This window comes from Erpetoichthys calabaricus, chromosome 5 (genome assembly GCF_900747795.2).
Source record: "Erpetoichthys calabaricus chromosome 5, fErpCal1.3, whole genome shotgun sequence".
NCBI classification, from domain to species: Eukaryota; Metazoa; Chordata; class Cladistia; order Polypteriformes; family Polypteridae; genus Erpetoichthys; species Erpetoichthys calabaricus.
The window spans coordinates 16,081,189-16,107,934 of record NC_041398.2 but is presented as its reverse complement, the minus strand read 5'-3'; the positions used below and the strand labels follow the sequence as shown (position 1 = coordinate 16,107,934).

The 26,746-nt window shown below is 43.8% G+C and overlaps 1 protein-coding gene across 2 annotated transcripts; it reads left to right on the top strand.

Annotated features, from left to right (window-relative positions):
• Positions 1–321: 321 nt before the first annotated feature.
• Positions 322–25,812, top strand: LOC114642657 (zinc finger protein 665-like). Of its 2 annotated transcripts, none has more exons than XM_051927395.1 (3): positions 322–590; positions 18,333–18,853; positions 20,642–25,812. In XM_051927395.1, exons 2-3 carry the CDS (start codon positions 18,457–18,459, stop codon positions 23,014–23,016), a joined length of 2,772 nt encoding a protein of 923 aa, XP_051783355.1. In that variant the 5' UTR covers positions 322–590; positions 18,333–18,456; the 3' UTR covers positions 23,017–25,812. The 2 variants fall into 2 exon arrangements, with proteins under 2 accessions (XP_051783355.1, XP_051783356.1); XM_051927396.1 differs by lacking the exon at positions 322–590 and adding an exon at positions 7,072–7,142.
• Positions 25,813–26,746: the final 934 nt, after the last annotated feature.

Genomic DNA, 26,746 nt, shown 5'->3' with positions numbered 1-26,746 from the left:
TATATCTTTGTGAATTTCCCATTGGGATTAATAAAGTATCTATCTATCTATCTATCTATCTATCTATCTATCTATATCTGTACTCACTAGCCTCCTTAAGAACTCGAGGGTAAATATTATATATTGACCATCTGTCAGTCCATTTACTGACTCGACTTGGTGTTAAGTGCAAAACAAGAGAATTCAGCCCTTCACCTGCTCCATTTTAAGATGGTCGAATTAACTCAACAGACACCCAACTGCAGGTGAACACATTTGCTTCGTTACTCGTCTCATAAGGCGCGTGCACGCACACATGCATACTCATATCACATTGCAATACAAGAACAAGTGGACGCGCTAAATGGGTTGGGAGTCACGTTTCCTGGTCGCACGTTGATGACGCAGTTTAACTTCGACTACATTCCTTTCACTAAGCTCTTCTCGCGCTTCACCTGTTTAGACTTTTTTCAGTACAAGAACAAGCAAAAGAACAGAAGGTGAGACGAAGCCGAGCACGGGCGTTGAGTGCGGAGCGAATGATTTGGATGAGAGGCAGTGTGGCATGCTGAGGGGTTTCGGATATTTAAGCGGCTCAAGACATCGTGGGGGTAGCTCAGGTTTGGCCAATGAGTGGTTCGTTTTGGCGATCTTTATGGTATCTTGATGGCAGCACGGCGATTAGCTCATTTGTTCGTTTATTTCAACGTTGCTCATTTTTGGCTGGCGTGCTTTGCTAATTTTCCGAATACGAATCGGTCGTTTATGGAAATACAGGCGGACTGTGGAATTCGGGGCTCCTTTAAATTCTGCGCAGGCGCGTTAAGTACCCATTGCTCCTTTTCTGTCGCGCACGACTTCCCACCGTTGCTCTTTAAAAGTTAGCATAAGCGTATTAAAACCTGATTGACTCTTGCTCGCGTAACTTTGCCCGCCGTTGTGCCTTTAAATTCCGCGCAGGCGCACTAATAACGATTGCCCTCTTTTTCCCGCAGCTAGTGATGGGCCGATCGATAGTGAGGTTTCGACACTGTGTCGAGCATCGGGTAGCGACAGAGCTTTCGAAGCACCAGTTCGAGGCTTGTTTCAAATGTGCCTGTCACGTGATTTTGTGGCACGCTAGCGTAATGACGTAATAGATATCCGCGCCATAGACATATAGGTAGACGCCGCATTCACTGTGTTGCCCAGTCGACGCGATACGTCAGCGCATCCGCCATATTGCAAGTGGCAAAAGTGCCATTTAAACTAATACAGGTAGACGTGGGAGCCAGGTTTTCTGATGAAAAAACAATAACGTTTTAAAACAGTATCGTTTACATACAACAGATTTTGGCGAATCGTTTAAATGCAATTATTTATATCCATTTATACACTAATAATGGCACTTATTAAATAATAATAATTATTATTATTAATTCCTCCCATATAAGTAACATTTCTCGGGCTGCCTTCCATCTCTGAAACAACATTTCTAGATGCATCATTGAAGATGCACCGTTTTGTCTTTCGACGAGATTCGGAGTCCTCTTTCGTTATTAACAGTAAGCTGTATAATGGACCACTCTGAACGCTTATTTATATACACCGAAAAGAATGGTATTTTTAAAAGCAGACTTTATAATAAGGAGACTGATTTCTTTTAGCAGTTGTGTGCCCTTTGACCCGTTTTAAGACCACTTTACATTCACAACAGGAAGATATGAACTTATGTTAAAGGCCTGTATGTGTGAACCTGTTTCTTGTGTCAGCTGCCCACTTACCCGTATCAGCAAAAGAAAAGCTAATCTTCCATCAAGTATTTCACATAATGTCTGAGCAGGGCACACAGCTGGGTGTTGTGGGAGTCTCCCCTTCTGGCCTCCCACGTCCGACGAGAAGATAAGTCTCCACCTGTTTTTGAAGGAGCTGAAAGAATGATCCCAGTTTTCACGGAGTGGCACAGAGTGCTTTAATTAGCTTTTTCTACCACCTAGAATGTGGCCGAGTGATTAAGGCCTTGGACTTGAGATCCAATGGGCAAATGGCCACGTGGGTTCAAACCCCACTTCTGGTAGCTTGTTATTCAAGTGTGCCCGTTCACTCTGTGTCTGGGTACAGCTGCCACCTTTAGAAAGTTAAGTGAAATGCTTCCGCAATGTGGATCCTTAGCTCGGCTGAAAATACTTACCTAAACGTACTTGATTACTTAAAATGTCGGGTATTTAATAGAAAAGGGTTTGTTTTAGATTTTTTATACGTGTTTTAAAAGGGAACTATTTACCTCTGCGTGATTTTTCAATGGCTTATATTGAACTAGTTATCTCGTGCTTTACATGCAATACCTAAAATCCTTTTCCTTCAAAAGTTACAAACCACAACACGTGTGTCTGTTTTCTCAGTCAAGGACGGGTGTTGACAGACCGGGGGGCAATGCAGAGGCAGCATCCATCAAACTGCTCTTGACACAAACCCTGAACCAATCAAAAGGGTGGGGTGGGATTAAGGCGGGATCAACATCCATCAAAGTGCTCGTGACACAAACCCTGAACCAATCAGGAGGGTGTCGTTGGATTAAGGCGGGGTCAACACCCATCAAACTGCTCTCGACACAAACCCTGAACCAATCAGGAGGGTGGGGTGGGATTAAGGCAGGATAAACAACCGTTAAAGTGCTCATGACACAAATCCTGAACCAATCAGGAGGGTGGGGTGAGATTAAGGCGGGGTCAACACCCATCAAACTGCTCTGGTTCAGGGTTTGCGTCAAATCAGGTGGGTGAAGGTGGGATTAAGGTGAGGTCTGAGCAGGACCAACACCCATCAAACTGCTCTTGACACAATCCCTGACCAATCAGGAGGGTGGGGTGGGATTAAGGCAGGGTTAGGGAGGGGACAGGTTGGAATTCACCAATCACAGGACAGGGGGTGGGGTGCATCATTTAAATCCACCAAATCAGAGGAAAGGGGAGGGGCCATGAAGTCATCAATCCTTTTTGATTGACATTTTGACTTAAGCACCCTGACTTAATACTACTCAGTAGTTACAGACAAGGTCTCTGAAAATGCACATAGTCCAAAGCTGCCAAAAAAAGATAATGATAGAAAGGAAAATGGTTGGATAATTAAACTCATGGCTCAGTAGCAGCCAAAACTCATCCCACTGCTGAAGCTCTCCCAAAATCTAGGTGACACCGTTGGCTTATCAAGGTTGAAAAATATGAAAAATATCTTTAAATGAGCCATCAGAATGGAAAGAAAATACTGAGAACTCAAAAGTTTAGTCCTTCATTTTCATACCAGTTGATCATCACTCAGTTTGAAACATAATTAATGTAATTAACAGAACTTTCCGGTTTATTAAACGAGGGTCCAGAAATAATGTAACACTTTTTACTATTCTGAATGATAAAATTAAAAATAATAGAAGTTAGCGTGTCTGCGTGGGTTTCCTCCGGGCGCTCCGGTTTCCTCCCACAGTCCAAAGACATGCAGGTTAGGTGGATTGGCAATCCTAAATTGGCCCTAGTGCGTGGTTGGTGTGTGGGTGTGTTTGTGTGTGTCCTGCGGTGGGTTGGCACCCTGCCCAGGATTGGTTCCCTGCCTTGTGCCCTGTATTGGCTGGGATTGGCTCCAGCAGACCCCCGTGACCCTGTGTTCGGATTCAGCGGGTTGGAAAATGGATGGATGGATAGAAGTTCGAGCAGCCACATGCATGTTTTAGTACGGTGTTTCCTGAATTTATAAAATATTCGGTCCTCTTTGTTTTTATTATCAAATTATGAATCATACGTAACTGATTTTTTGTTTCTAACAAGAACTACGACAATAATAAAATAATCAGAAACTCCGATTCTTGCCTCATGACCGGACGAAGTCATATTAACAGCGATTTCATCATCTTTTATGGTTACAGGATTAATTGACGTTACTAGTTTTGCAATGAAACCAACGTGACAGTGGACGGTCTCTGAATCCTGGGGGCTGGGCGCAGAAGGTTGGGATCACGTGTCATTATCGCACATTGATGACGTAGTTTTGCTTCGCCTGGTTTCCTTTCTGTAATCGCTGCTTCACGAATTCAGACTTCTTTTCTGGACAATGGCGAGCGAAAGAGCTGAAGGTAAGAAAAAGATGGATGTGGGTGCAAATTGAGGTGAGTTGGTGAGGGGGTTCAGATTATTAAGTGGGCCAGAACATCGCTTAGGGATTTCAAGTTTGATCGATGAGTGGTTCGTTTTGGCCGTCTTTATGGTGTTTCGCTGGCTGCCGGGCGAATCGCACATTCATGCGTTTATGTCGAACCGCTGATAATCCTGGTGTACAGATGGTGTGCGATGGTAATCGGTCTGTTTTGAAGATATCGGCTTACTATGGAATTGAAGTACGTCTTTTAGGCGTTTCAAGTACTGATTGCGCCTAATCTCTCTCTGCATGTGCACCTTTGCCCGCCGTTTCTCCTTTAAATGGAGCGCAGGCGCACTAAGTCGCGATGGCTCCCGATCTCTCTTTGTGCTCGTGCATTTTTACTTTGCGTTTCTCCTTTTGATTTCCCTCTTGGCTCGCTCTGCTTTTCACTTCATTAGACCGCAGTCGTGCAGTCATCACTCTGTTTTGCTGGCGTTATTGGTGTCTTATCGAGCGGCACCATCTTTGAAAATTTACAGTGGATTTGGTTAAAAGGATGTCGAAAAATTACAGTTTTTATAAAGACTCCAGTTTAATTTTCAACCAGTTTTTTTTGCAATAATCTGTTTTATTGTCAAATAAACTGAAATTATTAGCGATGTCTCATCAGCACAGAGTGTATCGTAAGTATAGCAAAAGAGCAGTGATTGGAATAACTAATGGTTTGTGTGCCGTGTACAAAGACATTTAAAAGAGCAGGCGTTACAGCAAGTGCACACGTCCATGTTCTCTCTGTAGGTGGTCCCTTTGCACTTAAACATTTGTAGTATTTCCTCTGCCCTCCCGGAAACCTTTACAATGTTATTTATTGTTTAAAGTTTAGCTATCGATGATACTCTGTGCAAGAGAGGACAGAACTGGGGGTGGTAAACGTTAACATTCTATAAGACTATAGACTCTTCTACCTGCCTGGCACTCGCCACCTTGCATATTTTTAACTTGCACTGCATTGTTATCACTCTTTAATATTGTCTTTATCAGTGTGCTGCTGCTGGAGTATGGGGATTTAATAAAGTATCTATCTATCTATCTATCTATCTATCTATCTATCTATCTATCTATCTATCTATCTATCTATCTATCTATCTATCTATCTATCTATCTATCTATCTATCTATCTATCTATCTATCTATCTACAGTGCATCCAGAAAGTATTCACAGCGCATCACTTTTTCCACATTTTGTTATGTTACAGCCTTATTCCAGAATGGATTAAATTCATTTTTTTCCTCAGAATTCTACACACAACACCCCATAATGACAATGTGAAAAAAGTTTACTTGAGATTTTTGTAAATTTATTAAAAATTTAAAAATTGAGAAATCCCATGTACATAAGTATTCACAGCCTTTGCCATGAAGCTCCAAATTGAGCTCATGTACATCCTGTTTCCCCTGATCATCCTTGAGATGTTTCGGCAGCTTCACTGGAGTCCACCTGTGGTAAATTCAGTTGACTGGACCTGATTTGGAAAGGCACACACCTGTCTATATAAGGTCCCACAGTTGACAGTTCATGTCAGAGCACAAACCAAGCATGAAGTCAAAGGAATTGTCTGTAGACCTCCGAGACAGGATTGTCTCGAGGCACAAATCTGGGGAAGGTTACAGAAAAATTTCTGCTTTGAAGGTCCCAATGAGCACAGTGGCCACCATCATCCGTAAGTGGAAGAAGTTCGAAACCACCAGGACTCTTCCTAGAGCTGGCCGGCCATCTAAACTGAGCGATCGGGGGAGAAGGGCCTTAGTCAGGGAGGTGACCAAGAACCCGATGGTCACTCTGTCAGAGCTCCAGAGGTCCTCTGTGGAGAGAGGAGAACCTTCCAGAAGGACAACCATCTCTGCAGTAATCCACCAATCAGGCCTGTATGGTAGAGTGGCCAGACGGAAGCCACTCCTTAGTAAAAGGCACATGGCAGCCCGCCTGGAGTTTGCCAAAAGGCACCTGAAGGACTCTCAGACCATGAGAAGGAAAATTCTCTGGTCTGATGAGACAAAGATTGAACTCTTTGTTGTGAATGCCAGGCGTCACATTTGGTGGAAACCAGGCACCGCTCATCACCAGGCCAATACCATCCCTACAGTGAAGCATGGTGGTGGCAGCATCATGCTGTGGGGATGTTTTTCAGTGGCAGGGACTGGGAGACTAGTCAGGATTAAGGGAAAGACGACTGCAGCAACGTACAGAGACATCCTGGATGAAAACCTGCTCCAGAGTGCTCTTGACCTCAGACTGGGGCGACGGTGCATCTTTCAGCAGGACAACGACCCTAAGCACACAGCCAAGATATCAAAGGAGTGGCTTCAGGACAACTCTGTGAATGTCCTTGAGTGGCCCAGCCAGAGCCCAGACTTGAACATCTCTGGAGAGATCTTAAAATGTCTGTGCACCGACGCTTCCCATCCAACCTGATGGAGCTTGAGAGGTGCTGCAAAGAGGAATGGGCTAAACTGGCCAAGGATAGGTGTGCCAAGCTTGTGGCATCATATTCAACAAGACTTGAGGCTGGAATTGCTGCTAAAGGTGCATCGACAAAGTATTGAGCAAAGGCTGTGAATACTTATGGACATGGGATTTCTCTGTTTTTTTATTTTTAATAAATTTGCAAAAACCTCAAGTAAACTTTTTTCATGTTGTCATTATGGGGTGTTGTGTGTACAATTCTGAGGAAAAAATGAATTTAATCCATTTTGGAATAAGGCTGTAACATAACAAAATGTGGAAAAAGTGATGCGCTGGGAATGCTTTCCGGATGCACTTTATTGTTTTCAGTACATCGACAGGTAAAGCTGTGTTGTGGAGGTCAATTTCCATGTTTGCTAAAACTGTAGATGAATAAAACGGTTGAAATTCTTTTTTGAAATAATCAAAAAGTTTAGTTTGTTTTTGTTTTTCTTTTTCTAGACTGCCCTCTGTGTTTTAGTCAAATGGACAGGAAGCTCATCTTTATTGCACTGACTTGGTGTTGAACTTCCATTTTCCTACAACATGACAGGTACAATTTAAACTCGCTGGTTTAAACTGACTAACATTTTTTTTATAAGCTTGTCGGTGGTCTCCTGTCACACTTTATTGTCTACTGGCACCCTCTGTGTTGTTGTGCTGTAAAGGACCCCCACCACCCCCCCTTAATTAGCTGCAACTATGCAGTGCAACTCTTTTTGTCCTGTCTGAAAAGTGAAGCATGAATGTTGCTTCTCTAAATATGTACAGAAACTGGACTCATGACGCATCCCTTATTAAACTGAGTGACAATTTAAAGCTCCCACGTTATTAATAAGATTAAGACTCAAGTCAGATATGTCAAATAATAAAGAACATTACAGGGCAGCAGATAACATCAATGAGCCAGATGGTAGTTGAACCCCAGTGCCAGTGTCCTGCTGCCATCTGTGCTGTTCTCTGAACATGTAGATCAATAGTAGTATTGCCCTTTCTGACTAGGATTAATGAACTATCTATCAATTATATAGTGCCTTTCACATCTATTTATCTATCTATTATATAGTGCCTTTCACATCTATCTATCTATCTATCTATCTATCTATCTATCTATCTATCTATCTATCTATCTATCTATCTATCTATCTATCTATCTATCTATCTATCTATCTATCTATTTTTAAAATATTATAATAGTTATCTTTGGATTTTTCTTTTTTTTTTTTTATACCACTTGTCGCAGGTGGGGGGGGGGGACCCAGGAAGACCGGAAAAGGGCGTACGCCTTCCTCAGACCATGTGGGGGCGACCGCCCTGGTTGCTATGGGGACCACAGTTACAGAGCTTAGAAGTTCAACCCTGTGGGGGCCCGTGGTCAGGAGCTCTGGAACCTCGGCACTTCCACCACACCCGGAAGTGCTGGGGGGAAGAGGAGCAGGGACACCCGGAGTGCGTCCGGGAATGCAGCCGGCACTTCCGCCACGCTGGGACGTGTCGGTGGAAGATTGCCAGGAAGCACCTGGGGCACATCCAGGGGAATATAAAAGGGGCCGCCTCCCTTCATTCAGGGCTGGAGTCGGGTGAGGAGAAGGACGAAGCTGGAAGGCGAGGAGTGGAGGCAGCTGGACTTTGGGGGAGTTTTGGGGTTGTGTGGCATTTAACTTGTAAATAGTAGACTGTAAATAAACTTGTGGTGGTGATTTACAACATGTCCGCCTGTCTGTGTCTGGGGACACTAAATTAAGGTTTCAATGAGTCTCCGTTTCCCTCTAACTCGGGGCCATGACATTGATCCATTAATGTAGTTCAAGTTCAAAGTTTGTCATGTGCACAGTAAGGAGACACGTTTCCCTGTATAATGAAATTCTTTCTTTGCTGTCCACACCAAATGACAAAACCAACGTATAAAGACAAACATAAATACAGTGGGGCAAAAAAGTATTTAGTCAGCCACCAATTGTGCAAGTTCTCCCACTTAAAGAGATGAGAGAGGCCTGTAATTTTCATCATAGGTCTTCCTCAACTATGAGAGACAAAATGAGAAAACAAAAAATCCAGAAAATTACATTGTCTGATTTTTGAAGAATTTATTTGCAAATTATGGTGGGAAAAAAAGTATTTGGTCAATAACAAAAGTTCATCTCAATACTTTGTTATATACCCTTTGTTGGCAATGACAGAAGTCAAACGTTTTCTGTAAGTCTTCACAAGGTTTTCACACACTGTTGCTGGTATTTTGGCCCATTCCTCCATGCAGATCTCCTCTAGAGCAGTGATGTTTTGGGGCTGTCGCTGGCCAACACGGACTTTCAACTCCCTCCAAAGATTTTCTATGGGGTTGAGATGTGGAGACTGGCTAGGCCACTCCAGGACCTTGAAATGCTTCTTACGAAGCCACTCCTTCGTTACCCAGGCGGTGTGTTTGGGATCATTGTCATGCTGAAAGACCCAGCCACGCTTCATCTTCAATGCCCTTGCTGATGGAAGGAGGTTTTCACTCCAAATCTGACGATACATGGCCCCATTCATTCTTTCCTTTACACAGATCAGTCGTCCTGGTCCCTTTGCAGAAAAACAGCCCCAAAGCCTGATGTGTCCACCCCCATGCTTTACAGTAGGTATGGTGTTCTTTGGATGCAACTCAGCATTCTTTCTCCTCCAAACACGACGAGTAGAGTTTTTTCATCTGACCATATGACATTCTCCCAATCCTCTTCTGGATCATCCAAATGCTCTCTAGCAAACTTCAGACGGGCCTGCACATGTACTGGCTTAAGCAGGGGGACACGTCTGGCACTGCAGGATTTGAGTCCCTGGCGGCGTAGTGTGTTACTGATGGTAGCCTTTGTTACTTTGGTTCCAGCTCTCTGCAGGTCATTCACTAGGTCCCCCCGTGTGGTTCTGGGTTTTTTGCTCACCATTCTTGTGATCATTTTAACCCCACGAGGTGAGATCTTGCGTGGAGCCCCAGATCGAGGGAGATTATCAGTGGTCTTGTATGTCTTCCATTTTCTAATAATTGCTCCCACAGTTGATTTCTTCACACCAAGCTGCTTACCTATTGCAGATTCAGTCTTCCCAGCCTGGTGCAGGTCTACAATTTTGTTTCTGGTGTCCTTTGACAGCTCTTTGGCCATAGTGAAGTTTGGAGTGTGACTGTTTGAGGTTGTGGACAGGTGTCTTTTATATTGATAACGAGTTCAAACAGGTGCCATTAATACAGGTGACGAGTGGAGGACAGAGGAGCCTCTTACAGGAGAAGTTACAGGTCTGTGAGAGCCAGACATCTTGCTTGTTTGTAGGTGACCAAATACTTATTTTCCACCATAATTTGCAAATAAATTCTTTAAAAATCAGATAATGTGATATTCTGGATTTGTTTTTCTCATTTTGTCTCTCATAGTTGAGGTATACCTATGATGAAAATTACAGGCCTCTCTCATCTTTTTAAGTGGGAGATCTTGCACAATTGGTGGCTGACTAAATACTTTTTCGCCCCACTGTAATTAGTAGCAGATAGATAATAAGTAACGGAGGCAGCAGAAAGTATGACAACAGAATAGAAGTATAAAGTGTAACGTGCAGGTAGGTGTGTGATGGACAAGTCCAATACAGTTGTGTGAGGTCGATAGAATGAGGTGGCCCACAGTTATAAACTCCAGTCAGTTATTTAGGAGTCTAATAGCCTTGGGAGAGAAAGAGTTCTTTAGCCTGGAAGTCCTGCATTTCATACGTCTGAGGGTAGAAGTGTGAACAGTTCGTGTTGGGGGCGAGTCGAGGAAGTTCTCCTGTGGACTCTGCAGTGGAGTCCCGGTGATCTTCTCAGCAATCTTCACCACTCTCTGCAGGCGTTTGTGGTCCATAGCAGTAGTGTTGCCATACCACACGGTGATGAAGCTGGTCAACAATGCAGCTGTAAAAGTTGCCGAGAATCTTAGTCGACATACCAAACTTCCTCAGCCTCCTCAGAAAGTACAGCCGCTGTTGAGCCCTCTTGACCAGCTGTGCAGTGTTGAGAGTCCAAGTGAAGTCCTCACTGATGTAGACGCCCAGGTATTTAATAGTTGCTCACCCTCTCCACTTCAAGCCCTCGGATGAGGTCTCCTCTCCTTCCTCATGTCCACTATCATCTCCTTCATCTTGTCTGTGTTGAGGGTGAGGTTGTTGTCCTCACACCATGACACCAGACTGTCCACCTCCCTCCTGTAGGCCGCCTCATCCCCACCAGTGATGGTGTCCAATCACTGCGTTGCCATCTGCGAGCTTTAGGATGACGTTATCTTTGTGGGAGGCGACACAGTCCTGGGTGAACAGGGTGTAGAGGATGGGGCTGAGGATGCATCCCTGTGGGGTGCCTGTGTTTGTGATAATGGTGACTGAGATCCTGACAGACTGGGGCCTGCAAGTCGGAGAGAGTGGGGTGCAGGCCAAGTGCAGACAGTTTATGGGGGATAATCATGTTAAATGGGAAGTTGTAGTCAACAAAGAGCATCCTGATGTAGGAGTCTTTGTTCTCCAGATGGGAGAAGGAATGATGTAGGGCAGCCGCGATGGCATCTGAGGTGGACCTGTTGGGCCGGTAGGTATACTACAGGGGGTCCAGGATGTCCGGTATGCTGCTCTAAATGTGGGCCAGCACCACTCTCTCAACACACTTCATGATGATTGGAGTGAGTGCTACCGGCCTGCAGTCACTCAGGCAGGTGGGTGGGCTTCTTTTTTAGCAAGGGGGACGATGATCGTAGTCTTGAAGCAGGACGGGACAATGTGCTGACTGAGGGAAAGGTTGAAGATCAGCCAGCTCATTGGCACATGCTCCAAGAGCCCGCCCAGGGATGTTGTCTGGTCCAGCTGCTTTACGAGGGTTAATCTTCCTTAGTGCTTTGTGTACCTGACCTAAAGAGACCATTGGGCGTGTGGAGGGGGTTGGGTGGTCCAGGTGTGTGTTTGTTTGTGTGTGTGTGTGTGTGTGTGTGCCTCCACTCTGTGCTATTGCTGGATGTCTCAAAGCGGGTGTAGAAAGTGTTGAGATCATCATGGAGCTGATTGTGCTGGTGGTGGTCCTGCAGTCTGTGATGTGCTGTAGGCCCTGCCACATACGTCCAGAGTCAGCAGTAGAATAAGAAGCCCACTAGCTTCTCTCTTTCTCTCTGTACTGGGTCTTGGCTGCTGTGATGGCTTTTCTTAGACCGTACTCTGTCTCAGTGCCTGATCTAAATGCAAGAGAGCGGGCACGCAGCATGTGGCCTACCTGACTTTTTATCCAGGGCTTCTGGTTGGAGAACTTCCTGACTGGTATTGTGGGCATGATGTTGTCAATACAGGTGCCAATGTACCCAGTCACATACTCAGCATAGTCCTGTATGCTGATAGAAGAGTCCTCCAGAGTGGCTGCAACCCTAAAAACATCCCAGTCTGTCTAAGCAAAACAGCCCTGCAGGGTGCACTCAGTCTCTCTGGAGTCCAAAGTTTAACTTGCTTAATGATACGGTTTGTTTGTTTCAGCCTGTGTCTGTAGGCTGGGTACAGGAACAGAGAAATGTGGTCTGATTGTCCGAAATGGGAGCGGGGTACAGCCCTGTATGCACTGCGTATGTTGCTGTAAACATGATCCAGTGTGTTCTTCTCACGTGTTGGTGGTATTTAGGAAGTTCAGTCTGTAAATTGCACTGATTAAAGTCACCAGTGGCAAAAAAACAGCATCGGGATGAGCCGTCTCTAAAGCGCTGATGACGTCATGGAGTCTGCCAAGCACTGCCACGGAGTTAAGTTAGCTCGCCGTGGGATGTAAACAGCGGCCAAAAACACAGCAGTGAATAGGGTCAGCATTTCAGCTGTAAAAACTCCCCATCTTGCAAGCAGTGCTTATAAACAGTGCATACGTCTCCACACCACAAGTTGCTAATAACCCCCCCCCCCCCCCATTCATAGCCTTAACGGAGGCTGAGGTACGGTCTCCACGGTGCACAGAGTGAGTCTGTAGCTGAACGGTGCATTCTGGGACTTTGTCCGAAAGCCAGGTCTTGGAGAAAATTAGAGCGCAGCACTCTCTTATTTTAATTCTGGCTCTTAGCTCATCAAGTTTGTTTCCCAAAGACCACACGTTGTCTACCAAGAGGCTGGGTAGCGGAGGTCAGCTAGCGCGGGCTTTCAGCCCTATCTATTTTTATCTAAAAAAAAAAAAAAATTAATTTCCCCTTGGGATTAATAAAGTATCCATCCATCCATCCATCCATCCATCCATCCATCCACAGTGCATCCAGAAAGTATTCCCAGCACATCACTTTTTCCACATTTTGTTATGTTACAGCCTTATTTCAAAATGGATTAAATTCATTTTTTCCTCAGAATTCTGCACACAACACCACATAATGACAACGTGAAAAATGTTTACTTGAGGATTTTTGCAAATTTATTAAAAATAAAAAAACGGAGAAATCCCATGTGCATAAGTATTCACAGTCTTTGCTCAATACTTTGTCGCTGCACCTTTGGCAGCAATTCCAGCCTCAAGTCTTGTTGAATATGATGCCACAAGCTTGGCACACCTATCCTTGGCCAGTTTGGCCCATTCCTCTTTGCAGCACCTCTCAAGCTCCATCAGGTTGGATGGGAAGCGTCGGTGCACAGCCATTTTTAGATCTCTCCAGAGATGTTCAATCAGATTCAAGTCTGGGCTCTGGCTGGGCCACTCAAGGACATTCACAGAGTTGTCCTGAAGCCACACCTTTGATATCTTGGCTGTGTGCTTAGGGTCGTTGTCCTGCTGAAAGATGAACCGTCGCTCCAGTCTGAGGTCAGGAGCGCTCTGGAGCAGGTTTTCATCCAGGATGTCTCTGTACATTGCTGCTGTCATCTTTCCCTTTATCCTGATTGGTCTCCCAGTTCCTGCCGCTGAAAAACATCCCACAGCATGATGCTGCCACCACCATGCTTCACTGTAGGGATGGTATTGGCCTGGTGATGAGTGGTGCCTGGTTTCCTCCAAACGTGACGCCTGGCATTCACACCAAAGAGTTCAATCTTTGTCTCATCAGACCAGAGAATTTTCTTTCTCATGGTCTGAAAGTCCTTCAGGTGCCTTTTGACAAACTCCAGGCGGGCTGCCATGTGCCTTTTACTAAGGAGTGGCTTCCGTCTGGCCACTCTACAATACAGGCCTGATTGGTGGATTGCTGCAGAGATGGTTGTCCTTCTGGAAGGTTCTCCTCTCTCCACAGAGGACCTCTGGAGCTCTGACAGAGTGACCATCGGGTTCTTGGTCACCTCCCTGACTAAGGCCCTTCTCCCCTGATCGCTCAGTTTAGATGGCCGGCCAGCTCTATGAAGAGTCCTGGTGGTTTCGAACTTCTTCCACTTACGGATGATGGAGGCTACTGTGCTCATTGGGACCTTCAAAGCAGCAGAAATTTTTCTGTAACCTTCCCCAGATTTGTGCCTCGAGACAATCCTGTCTCGGAGGTCTACAGACAATTCTTTTGACTTCATGCTTGGTTTGTGCTCTGACATGAACTGTCGGCTGTGGGACCTTCTATAGACAGGTGTGTGCCTTTCCAAATCATGTCCAGTCAACTGAATTTACCACAGGTGGACTCCAATGATGCTGCAGAAACACCTGAAGGATGATCAGGGGAAACAGGATGCACCTGAGCTCAATTTTGAGCTTCACGGCAAAGGCTGTGAATACTTATGGACATGGGATTTCTCAATTTTATTATTTTTAATAAATTTGGAAAAACCTCAAGTAAACTTTTTCACGTTGTCATTATGGGGTGTTGTTTGTAGAATTCTGAGGAAAAAAATGAATTTAATCCATTTTGGAATAAGGCTGTAACATAACAAAATGTGGAAAAAGTGATGCGCTGGGAATACTTTCTGGATGCACTGTACCTATCATGGCTCTAGGGGACAAAGGACGTTTGGACTAATGCTCCCTGAAGTTACATCACCAGTCCAGTCCCATCTCTATTTGTAAGGCCACAAAGCCCTTCATCTCATCTTTTGTTGTGTTTTTCCACTTTGAATCGCAGCCCACAATTCAAAAAATTGCTCTGCATACCTGTGTGTCTTGTCTGTCAGGAGAGAGCAGCCTGAAGTAGTCCAGCGGCTGGTGATCGAGTCCAACAGCAAGCCATGCCGTCTTGTGAAGTCCGGTAGCCAGTTTGACTCCCACGGGTCAATGTCTGGGTTTTCCTCCCACATGAACCTTGCCGTAGGTGCGTCGGCTGCGTGAATGTGCTCAGCTGGGGTGGCGTCGGCTGGTGTCCGATCACCTGATGCCAGTTCCTCACTCTCCTGCTCGATCTCCTGATCACTGTCAACAAAATCAGACTCTGAAAAGTCAAATTAATGTGCAAAATATCATCAGCTGAGTATTTAGTTTTCTGCACTCGCTTCGCTCCCTCGTGAGACACCGATGCCATCTTGCCTTTGTTTACATTTGTTTACATTTTGTAACTCGCGCACACGCCAGGATTAGGTGCCAAGTCAATGAGTCTAACATTCCTCCGAGCAGAGAGGGAATGTCTGTGACGTAACGGTGAGATTTGTAACCATTTACAGCAGATTGCCGCCCTCTACCCCAGGATGTCAACTTTTGACAATGTGCACTCCGGTCGACAAAGTCCACATCTGCCCTAAAAGAGTTAACTGAACAGTTCAGTTTCACATATGTGGGTCACACTGGTTCCAACTTAAAGATGAGGATTGATCAGTTAAAAGGCCTCCAGTTTTTGTTTGATCAAGATTAGGAATGTGAGAATGTGAGGAATGTAAAACATCATCAGATGGTGGTCATCTCCAGGTCAGGCGGTAAGTACATCTGTCGAGTCTTAATGATTATGAAAAGACTGATGATTATTAGGGGAAAGGAGTTTAAAATTTGAGGTAATTGTTATGAAAACAGGTACAGCACAAGGTCATTATTAGGAAGATAACCTAATTAGGAAGAGACCTCAGTATGTGCGTCTTGGGAACTGCACGTCTGACATTGTGATCAGCAACACAGGAGCACCGCAGGGGACTGTACTTTCTCTGGTCCTGTTCAGCCTATATACATCAGACTTCCAATACAACTCGGAGTCCTGCCATGTGCAAAAGTTCGCTGATGACACTGCTATCATGGGCTGCATCAGGAGTGGGCAGGAGGAGGAGTATAGGAACCTAATCAAGGACTTTGTTAAATGGAGCGACTCAAACCACCTACACCTGAACACCAGCAAAACCAAGGAGCTGGTGGTGGATTTTAGGAGGCCCAGACCCCTCATGGACCCTGTGATCATCAGAGGTGACTGTGTGCAGATGGTGCAGACCTATAAATACCTGGGAGTGCAGCTGGATGATAAATTGGACTGGACTGCCAATACTGATGCGCTGTGCAAGAAAAGACAGAGCCGGTTATACTACCTTAGAAGGCTGGCGTCCTTCAACATCTGCAATAAGATGCTGCAGATGTTCTATCAGACAGTTGTGGCGAGCGCCCTCTTCTACGTGGTGGTGTGCTGGGGAGGCAGCATTAAGAGGAAAGACGCCTCACGCCTGGACAAACTGTTGAGGAAGGCAGGCTCTATTGTTGGCATGGAGCTGGACAGTTTAACATCTGTGGCAGAGCGACGGGCGCTGAGCAGACTCCTATCAATTATGGAGAATCCACTGCATCCACTTAATAGGATCATCTCCAGACAGAAGAGCAACTTCAGCAACAGACTGCTGTCACCGTCCTGCTCCACTGACAGACTGAGGAGATCGTTCCTCCCCCAAACTATGCGACTCTTTAATTCCACCCGGGGGGGTAAACATTAACATTTAACATTATACAAAGTTATTGTCTGTTTTTCACCTGCATTATTATCATTCTTTAATTTAATATTATTTATTGTATCAGTATGCTGCTGCTGGAGAATGTGAATTTCCCATTGGGATTAATAAAGTATCTATCTATCTATCTATCTATCTATCTATCTATCTATCTATCTATCTATCTATCTATCTATCTATCTATCTATCTATCTATCTATCTATCTATCTATCTATCTATCTATCTATCTATCACATGTAAAGTGCATGACAAGAAATAAGTATGAAGCGGGATGTTCTGTGATCAGAACTGAAATAAATTCGAGCCGCGCACAAACCACCGGGCTCACTTCATGAACTGAGACAGGCTTCATGTGCTCTGCAATTCTTTCCTAAGCTGTGCAGTAAAGTCTAAATTCGGAACACTCCACTCATTGTTTCTGAAGATTTCTCCACAACAACAGGAGTTCAGTGTTAGACAGGAAAGATTAGATCTGCGTAGTTTAGTTATGAAGAAATGATGACAGAAGTCGGTCCCTTAAAGGTCTTTTACTTGAATGTTCACGAGTGGTGGGACGTCAGGGCCAACCAGGGGGGGGAGTTCTAGGCAGGGTGTCACAGACCAGAAAATGATTGTGGGTTTGAGGTGGACATGACATCTGGAGGGCATTACAGCTGCTTCTGTGCCATAAATAAATTGAGTGAAGCATAATATTAACTGGTCAGAGTGAGAGAAAGAGGAGTGACAGGAGGAGTCCTTTAAAGTGTGGTGCAGTGGGACGGGTGGAAGGGCCGCTGCTCCTAACAGGCGAGAGATGAACAGCCATTCAGGCAGGCCTACCGAGGCTAGAGGTGTAAGTGCATGTGTGTTAATATTTTTAATTGCATTCAGACACAATGCAGTGTGTTTTTGTGCAGAACCTGTTTTCTTCAATGGTGATTTCTCTTTGTTTAACTGTAATTGACGTGTGGCCTATTAACACTTGTGGGGAACAGCCCGGACACAGACAGGTAGACATGTTGTTATCACCACACATGAGTTTATTATACATTATATTTACAGGTCAAGTGCACAATCCCAGTGCCTCGGCACCAATCACCCCTTGAAGTCCTGGCCACAACACAATGCCTTATTAGTCTCTGGACCGCCTCCACTCCTCTCCATCAAGCTTCGTCCTCTTCCACCCGACTCTTGCCCCTGACTGGAGGGAGGCGGCCCCTTTTATTCACCCCAGAAGAGCTCCAGCTGCATCCTGAGGGCTCATAGCCACACCCCTGTGTGGCGGAAGCTCCAGCGGTGAAACCGGAAGCCCACCGGGTGTCTCCAATTCTCTTCCCCCCAGCACTTCCCAGTGTGGCGGAAGTACTGAGGTCCAACACTCCAAGGCATTGGGGCACCCCCTGGCGGTGACCACAGGCCCCTACAGGGATGAGCTTCCAAGCTCTGTACCCGTGGTCCCCACAGCAACCAGGAGGAACGTCCCCTCATGTTCCGGAGGATCCACAAGCCCTCCTCCGGTCCTTCTGGGCGTCCCAGCCGGGCATGAATGCCCGCCGGGCACCACACACTTCACAGGCCCAGTCTGTTTGAAATCAGGGCCTTGAGCTCAAGTCTGGCTTTTGGAAAGTCTTTCATTTTTATATTTGGGCCACCCTAGAATAAACCTGTGCTACCAAAATGAAGGTGAAGAAAACCTGAAAAATATCCCATCCGTTCTTGGCTTTGTCTCGATCAGGTTGTCTTTGTCTCCATGTCAAGCTGGTTTTCACATTCAAATCTAGAGAGCGCTTCTTAGACTGACCTAGGGGGTTCACAGCATTTCAAGCGTCTCATAATAAACTTTGTGGCTGGTTTTCTGTACTTGATAAAAACTGGAAATTAATTCTGAAATGTGCTCACATGTTTTTACGACATTAGGAAGTAATTCTATCCCTTTCATTTTGACAGATAAAATGCTCATCCAGTGAGGTTTCTCTTGACTTCCAGGCCATACCTGTCCACATGCGGAGGGGATTTTAGAAGAGAAGAACAGACAATTGGGAGAGAGAGAGAGAAGAGTTTAACACAGAGCATGGCCCTGGCCAAAGACAATGGCACTGCTGAAAGACTGGCCCACGTTAAACAAGAGGACTGTGAGCAGTGTGCCCCAGATGATTTGTGTGTGAAGGAGGAGGAGTATGAAGGAAGAATTTCAGATTTTCAACTCGGGGAGACCACGGAGGTTAAAGTTGAGGATTCAAAGGATTTCTCAGTTAGCCTTAGAGTGCAAACGCATGAAGCTGTGAATATTTTTAAGAAGGATGTCGATGAAGAATCTCACTCCAGTTTACAGCTGCCATTCACTAATATGGAACAACTGGCTTCCCAGCAGAATTCTCTGGAATTGAAATCTGAGTTAGTCAAGTTTGAAGAGAAAATCAGTGATAATGATGATGAAGAAGAGCAGCCAGTTAGTGATATTGGAAAAAGTAAGTAACTTAATTTAAATATAAAAGTGGAAATGGCAGTTGTGTTATCATTTTTAATAATGGAAAATAAGAGAACTATACACCTTTGATTGAATTTGAATAGAAAGCATATGTCACAGTTCATAAAGACTAATTATAAGTGATTTACATTGGGGAAAAAAAAAAATCAGTCATTGCAAGAATAAAGTTCTACCAAATGACTTCCACTACATAAAGCTGTGATTTTTGACAATGACATTTTGTGGGACACAATTGTTTTTCTTAATAAATTGTTTCATTTAAAGTCCAAATGGGCACAAATAATGAAAAATCCACAGGCTTGTGTCATGTTGTGCTCTGTGCCAATGTGCCTTTGGATGGCGTGATTTGCTTTTAGACTGTCCTACAGACCCCCGTAGCCAGGTCATTCAGATATTTTTCAGATTGTGCACCGATGTTTGTAAAATTTGCAAATCTTTTGACAACTGAAAGTCTTCTTTTTGACTGCATCAAAAAATGTTCCCTATATGTATGTGTAATACGTTGTGTCTGTGTGCATATATCTGTAAGATTACTACACATGGTGTGTATAGCAAATTCAACTAGAATTATTTTACTCAGAATCAAAAGACGTTTGGAATTTTCCAGTACTGCTAACCATGCAATGTTTCACACTTATCAACAGTTTTCTTTGCATCCACAGATTTGAATTCTGACACACACTTACGAAAAGTTGACTCCTAAAATTGTTTCAATTAGATATACATGTTGGCATGGTCCTTCCCAGAATGTGTGGAGAATTTTGAGTATTTCAGTATCCGTAGTCAGATGCAGGAGACCACACAGTCTTTCCAGATAGCATTAAGCACAAGGCAGACACAAGCCCTTTATGGGTGCCAGTCCACCTCAGGGCACATTCACTTACCCAGGGCCAATATAGAGTCACCAGTAGGGGATGGGAGAGAAGGACCACAATCTACTAAGGAAAACGGATAGCCATGCAGAGTCCTCATGGACAATGTGTGGGTGTGGGATTTTAACCCAGGACACTGGAACCATGAGCGAGCTGTTGTGTGTATTTGTATGGTAGGGCATTAACGCTTCTAATTAGAATCTAATTAATTAAAACAAAGCCCAAAATTACTTCTGATTGCCATTGGTATAGGTCCAGTGAAGCCCTCCCTGTTACTCCACAATCCATTGCAGTGGAGATGATTGTCAACAGTTATGGGAGAATAAGTCAAAGGCCTAGGGCCGACTCCATCACGGAAGATGGCACATCCACTGCATTGTCCTGTAAAATGTTAGGAGGATAGAAATGTAAGGAACTATGAGCATATGAGGATTAGTATCAGCAATGAAAATAACCGAGTGAAGGAGGAATAATGACCACTGACTTTAACCTGAACTTCGCTGAATTCTCATGAAAACAACACTTCATGAGCTCCACTTGTCATATTCCTCTCTAATCCACCCATGCATTTTCATAAGTTGGGAATTCAAGCAGTCTCTGAAATAAGGCAGGCATCAGCCTGAGAATAGTTGCCAGTCTGCCGCTATGCACACTGGCTCATACATTCACTCTTAGTCGATCCAAATGGTAATTAACACTGCAGTCACATCTTTGGGATAAATGGGGAAGACAGAAAAATTGTGAAGACACTGGCAGAACACGAAAAGTCCAGTCACACACCAGCAGTTGAACCTTAGTGTTTGGCAACAACAATAACCAGTGAGCTGCTTATCTCATTACAATTATATATTTAACTAATAGCATGTAACTAATCTACAATACTTGTATTATTGCAGATTTTCAAGAGAATAGTAGCTTCTCACCTTCTTCATTTGCTCAGCCTATTCTTCAGTACAGATTGCAGCAAAACCAGGACAAAGAGAAGAAGAAGAAATCAGAAAGAAGATCGGATGATTTGACAGCAGGCTATTTGCAGGATAGTTCTCTTCCTGTTATCAAAATAACACAGGTGGGAGTCATCCACCCTGATCAAGAAGGGCATAAGCAAACCAGAATTCACAGTACCAAGAAGTCTCACTGTTGTTCGGAATGTGGTAAACAATACGTACGCATAAGCATGCTTCAGAGGCACTTAAGAACACACACTGGAGAAAAGCCTTTTTGTTGCTCTGAATGTGGTAAAAGATTCACTCTCAAAAGTACTCTTCAGACACACTCAAGAATTCATACTGGAGAGAGACCATATTGTTGTTCTGAATGTGGAAAGAAATTCACTAGCCATTGCACTCTCAGGAAGCACATGAAAGTTCACACTGGTGAGAAGCCATATTGTTGTTCTGAATGTGGTAAACGATTCTCTCTCAAAGGTACCCTTACGATACACTCAAGAATTCATACTGGAGAGAGACCATATTGCTGTTCTGAATGTGGAAAGAAATTCACTAGCAATAGCACTCTCAGGAAGCACATGAAAGTTCACACTGGGGAGAAGCCATATTGTTGTTCTGAATGTGGTAAACGATTCTTACACGCGAGCAGTTTTAAAAGTCATGCAATACTTCATACTGGAGAGAAACGCCATTGCTGTTCTGAATGTGGTAAACTGTTCACATGGAAGTGCGGTCTTCTGAACCATAGAAGAATCCACACTGGAGAAAAACCGTATTGCTGTTCTCAATGTGGCAAACGATTCTCTGACAGTAGCGGTTTTCGAAAGCACACACAGATTCATACTGGAGAAAAGCCATTTGGCTGTTTTGAAAGTGGTAAACAATTCTCACATAATTCCTGTCTTCACAAACACACAAGAATCCACACTAGAGAGAAGTCATTTTGCTGTTCTGAATGTGGGAAACGATTCAGTTACAGGAGCCATCTTCAGATTCACACAAGAATGCACACTGGGGAAAAACCTTATTGCTGTTCTTATTGTGGAAAACGATTCTCTTACAGTGGATCTTTTCATCGGCACAAACAAATTCATACTGGAGAGATCCACATTGGAGAGAAAAAATATTGCTGCTCTGAATGTGGTAAAACATATTCAGTACTAAGTCATTTTCAGAAGCACACAACAACACATACAAGAATCCGTACCGGCGAGAAGTCATTTTGCTGTTCTGAATGTGGGAAACAATTCAGTAACAGGAGCAATCTTCAGAGTCACACAAGAATCCACACTGGGGAAAAACCTTATTGCTGTTCTCAATGTGACAAACGATTCTCTGACAGTGGATCTTTTCGTCGGCACAAACAAATTCATACCGGGGAGAAGCCATTTGGCTGTTCTGAATGTGGTAAACAATTCAGTAACAGGAGCCACCTTCAGAGTCACACAAAAATCCACACTGGGGAAAAACCTTATTGCTGTTCTCAATGTGGCAAACGATTCTCTGACAGTGGATCTTTTCGTCGGCACAAACAAATTCATACTGGAGAGAAGCCATTTGGCTGTTCTGAATGTGGGAAACGATTCAGTAACAGGAGCCATCTTCAGAGTCACACAAAAATCCACACTGGTGAAAAACCTTATTGCTGTTCTCAATGTGGCAAACGATTCTCTGAAAGTGGATCTTTTCATCGGCACAAAAAAATTCATACTGGAGAGAAGCCATTTGGCTGTTCTGAATGTGGGAAACGATTCAGTAACAGGAGCAATCTTCAGAGTCACACAAGAATCCACACTGGGGAAAAACCTTATTGTTGTTCTCAATGTGACAAACGATTCTCTGACAGTGGATCTTTTCGTCGGCACAAACAAATTCATACTGGAGAGAAGCCATTTGGCTGTTCTGAATGTGGTAAACAATTCAGTAACAGGAGCCATCTTCAGAGTCACACAAAAATCCACACTGGGGAAAAACCTTATTGCTGTTCTCAATGTGGCAAACGATTCTCTGACAGTGGATCTGTTCGTCGGCACAAACAAATTCATACTGGAGAGAAGCCATTTGGCTGTTCTGAATGTGGTAAACAATTCTCACGTAAATCCTATCTTCTCATCCACTCGGGTATCCACACTGGGGAGAAAAAACATTGCTGTCCTGAATGCGGTAAACGATTCTTACGATTATGCAGTCTTGAAATACACCAAAGAATTCATACTGGGGAGAAGCCATATTGCTGTTCTGAATGTGGTAAAAGATACACCAGCAGTAGAAGCTTGCGTAAACATACAAAAATGCACACTGGAGGGAAAACCTTATTATAAATATCCATCCATCCATTTTCCAACCCGCTGAATCCGAACACAGGGTCACGGGAGACTGCTGGAGCCAATCCCAGCCAACACAGGGCACAAGGCAGGAACCAATCCCGGGCAGGGTGCATTATAAATATGATTTAGGGATCTAATTTTTATGTGTGCTTCGTAGACTCAAAAATATCCTCATTGGACAGAAATTTAGCCTTGAGTACTATGTTAGTGGGAGAAGATGGAGGAAGGAGTTAAAACGTCACCTGCCTAACTACTCAAGTCTTGATTTTGTGCCTTTATGTGGTAGGCTTCACTGTATGAAATGAAAACCAAATCATGTCAGCGCAAAACTGCTTCCTTAATAATTTATTTTCAAAAATAGTAATGTCTATTGCCTGTACATCTCCAGGTATAAAAAGGGTAGGTGATGGTAGTAGCAATAGTGCAATATCAACAAATAAGGATAAGAAGCCCCCTACTGTGTTATCAGTCCAGATGAATAATGTTGCTGGTTCCTCCATAATAGACCTGATAAAGCCACACAAATGTACCCTGTGCAAGAAATTAAGGAGACTAGACCCAGTCCAGTTGTCAATTGAAGGAAAAGAGGAGGTCATGTAATGCTTCTTTTCTGCAGCACACCCTGCATTTTCAAGCAAAGGGAGATGCCATGAATGGTTGCTTGTAATTGGAATTCAGAAATGTAATCTCATGTTCCTAATCAAGAAAAGAAAGCATATAGGTCAGCAGAAATTAGAATATCTCTAAAGAATAGCAAAAAGGAAGACGTGAAAAAAGTTGAAGATATGGCAGGTGCTAAACAGAAATGGAGAAGGCCTGGGGTGATGAGATCATGAGGGACATCATGTGGTGTAGCACTTACACCGTCTTGAAAGCATCACTTGGAAAATTGGATAAAAAGAGAAAACAGGCCTATCTGAAAATAAATTTAGGAGTAGACACTCAAATATGATTGGACACACCTGAAAAATATCGATTCTCAAATAGTGAGACACTAACGATAAAGGAGGAGGACCTGGAGGAACTGAAAATGGAAGTATGGCAATCTGCAAATGACTGTGAAAGTCAAACTCCACGAATCACAAATGAATTCCACCCTGATGATCGACAGAAAGCAATCAATAAAGTAAAATGCCAAAGAAAATTTCCAATACTTCAGAAAGAGCAAACCCACAAGAGTGAAAAGACTCATCAAGAGTAGATGTGACACCATCAATTGCGGTCAAAGAAGTTCAAATAGCGACGGAGGATCTCCTCGACCTAATCGAGGCTGTCAAGTACACAGAAGTCCACGAAAGAGAGAAATTACCGAGAATAATATCGAAAGAAATGTAAGTGAGGTAAACCTGGCCGTGTGGGAATAGAGCAGGTGATGTTTGAGTGTCCACAATGAGAAGGTCTGGACTTGAGGCAGTTGATGTTTGACTCTTCTTCACTTGTGTTTAAGAAAGCCACTTGCATTAGCTAAAAATTCAAACATTAAGAGCAAAGACGATTGACAACTTGTGACTTGATTGAATAGCCTGGCTTGCTTATCTTGGTCCTGTCTGTAAATTTCAAATAGACCTTGTTTAGTCTGCAGATGACATTCTGATCAGTCATTAGGATGGTCTGTGATTCATTTTTCATAGCAGTCACTCTATTAAACCTCTACATCATAATTGGCGATAAAACTCGTCTCCTCTTCAGTAAGAGCACACTGAAAAATAAGAGAAAGGAAGAATCAAAAAAAATGAAACTCCTCCTTGGAGGAAGTGAATGGTTCAAAATATGAAGACCTTGCGCCATGAATTGAAGCCTCCATGGACTGAGTGATCTCATGGAAAGGTCTGGCAGAAATACAACAGTTGAAGTAGCAGCTTTAGATGTTAACATGTCAGGGCCTCACCTTCACAATGGCAACAAATCAACTCTTAGAGTTTTACCAGAACTCAGAAAAATTTTAAGAAGGAACAAACCAAAAAACAAAGAGAAGATACGGAACAGACTATCGATGGGTAACCCAAATAAACAAAGATTCAGAAAATTTTAAGTGGTGACGATATCCTGAGAGTAACGTGACCTCCAGACAATAAAAAAAAAAAAATGAGGAATTTTGGAGGAACATTTATGAAGATGATGAAGAATACAATAAAACAAGCAGCACTCATAAGCAAACTACAAACAGAAAAAGAAATCATCCAAGTACAAGAAACGCCATGGAGTGAAGAAACAAACTGCTGATAACTCGTCGTCCACATGCTGCACCACCACACATCTGGGTCAAGAAGCCAACAATCCTGTTTTACGGTCCAACGTGTTCTTGTTTAAAGTGCTTAACTTTTTACAATAGTGTTCATTGCATTCCATTTTTTTTTATGTTTTTCTCTTATTATTTTTTTAATTATGTAGTCTCATTTTTATTTTTTGTTGTTATTATTTAGTTTCTATGCATGTCATCCTGTTCTCTGATGTTTCATGTATTTTGTGAGTGGATCCCCCAAATGTGGGGCCACCTGTCCATATATAGCTTTAAAACTAATGTGTGTGTGTATGTACTATACTATATATATATATGTGCTATGTATATTAATATATATACACACATAATTTTGACTCACCCTGTGTGTGTACAGTATGTTTGTTGTGAAAGGCGCTATATAGCACCCGACCCGGCACAGACTGAGGCAGAGGCACGTACTTAAATAAAACACTCTTTTATTTTTCTTCAGCCGTGGGACACGCCTTCCCCATGTCCCACAGGCCCAACACAGTCCCAAAAACACTCACAATAACCACAACAATCCTTCTGGCACCACCACTCCTCCTCAGGCTTAGTCCTCCTCCTCCCGACTCTGGCTGTTGAGTGGTGGATGCTGGCCCTTTTTATAACCCACCTGGACGTGCTCCAGGTGCTTGATCACCTGCACCTAATTGTACTTCTGGGTGGGACTGCAGAGATGTCCAGGTGAGTTCCTGGCTCCATGCAGCACCCCCTGGCGGCCACCCCAGCTCCCCACAGCATTGTGGAGAACTCCATTTTCTAGGAAACCCTGCGGGAAACTGAGGCACCATCATCAGCCAGAGAGGCTGCCACCAAGCATCCCGGGGAAGGTAGTGAGATGTCCATAGCTGCTCCCCCGGAACATAAGCAGAAGATAGATAGATAGATAGATAGATAGATAGATAGATAGATAGATAGATAGATAGATACTTTATTAATCCCAATGGGAAATTCACATTCTTCAGCAGCAGCATACTGATACAATAAATAATATTAAATTAAAGAATGATAATACGGTCGTCTGTCACAGTGTGTATATATATATATATATACAGAGTAGGATTCAAAAGTAATGAGCCTTTGTTCAAAAAGACAAATTTATTGAGCAAATAGGTACAACTAATTAATAGTCTTCAAAATAGGCACCTCCTGCATCAATACACTTTTGTAGGTGGCTTTTCCATGACTCGAAGGCGTCCACGTAGGTCTGTTCCGCGATGGCTGCAAGGGCTGCCTTGACATTTGCTTGGATGTCCTCGATCGAGTCGAAGCGTTTTCCTTTCAGCGCTGATTTTAAGCGTGGAAACAAGAAGAAGTCAGAAGGCGACACATCCAGACTGTACGGAGGCTGGGGGACCACTGGAACGTTCACCCGGGCCAGGTAGGCGCTCACGATGAAGGCGGTGTGGCTGGGCGCGTTATCGTGGTGAAGCTTCCAGCTGTCCTTGATGTCCCTTCGCT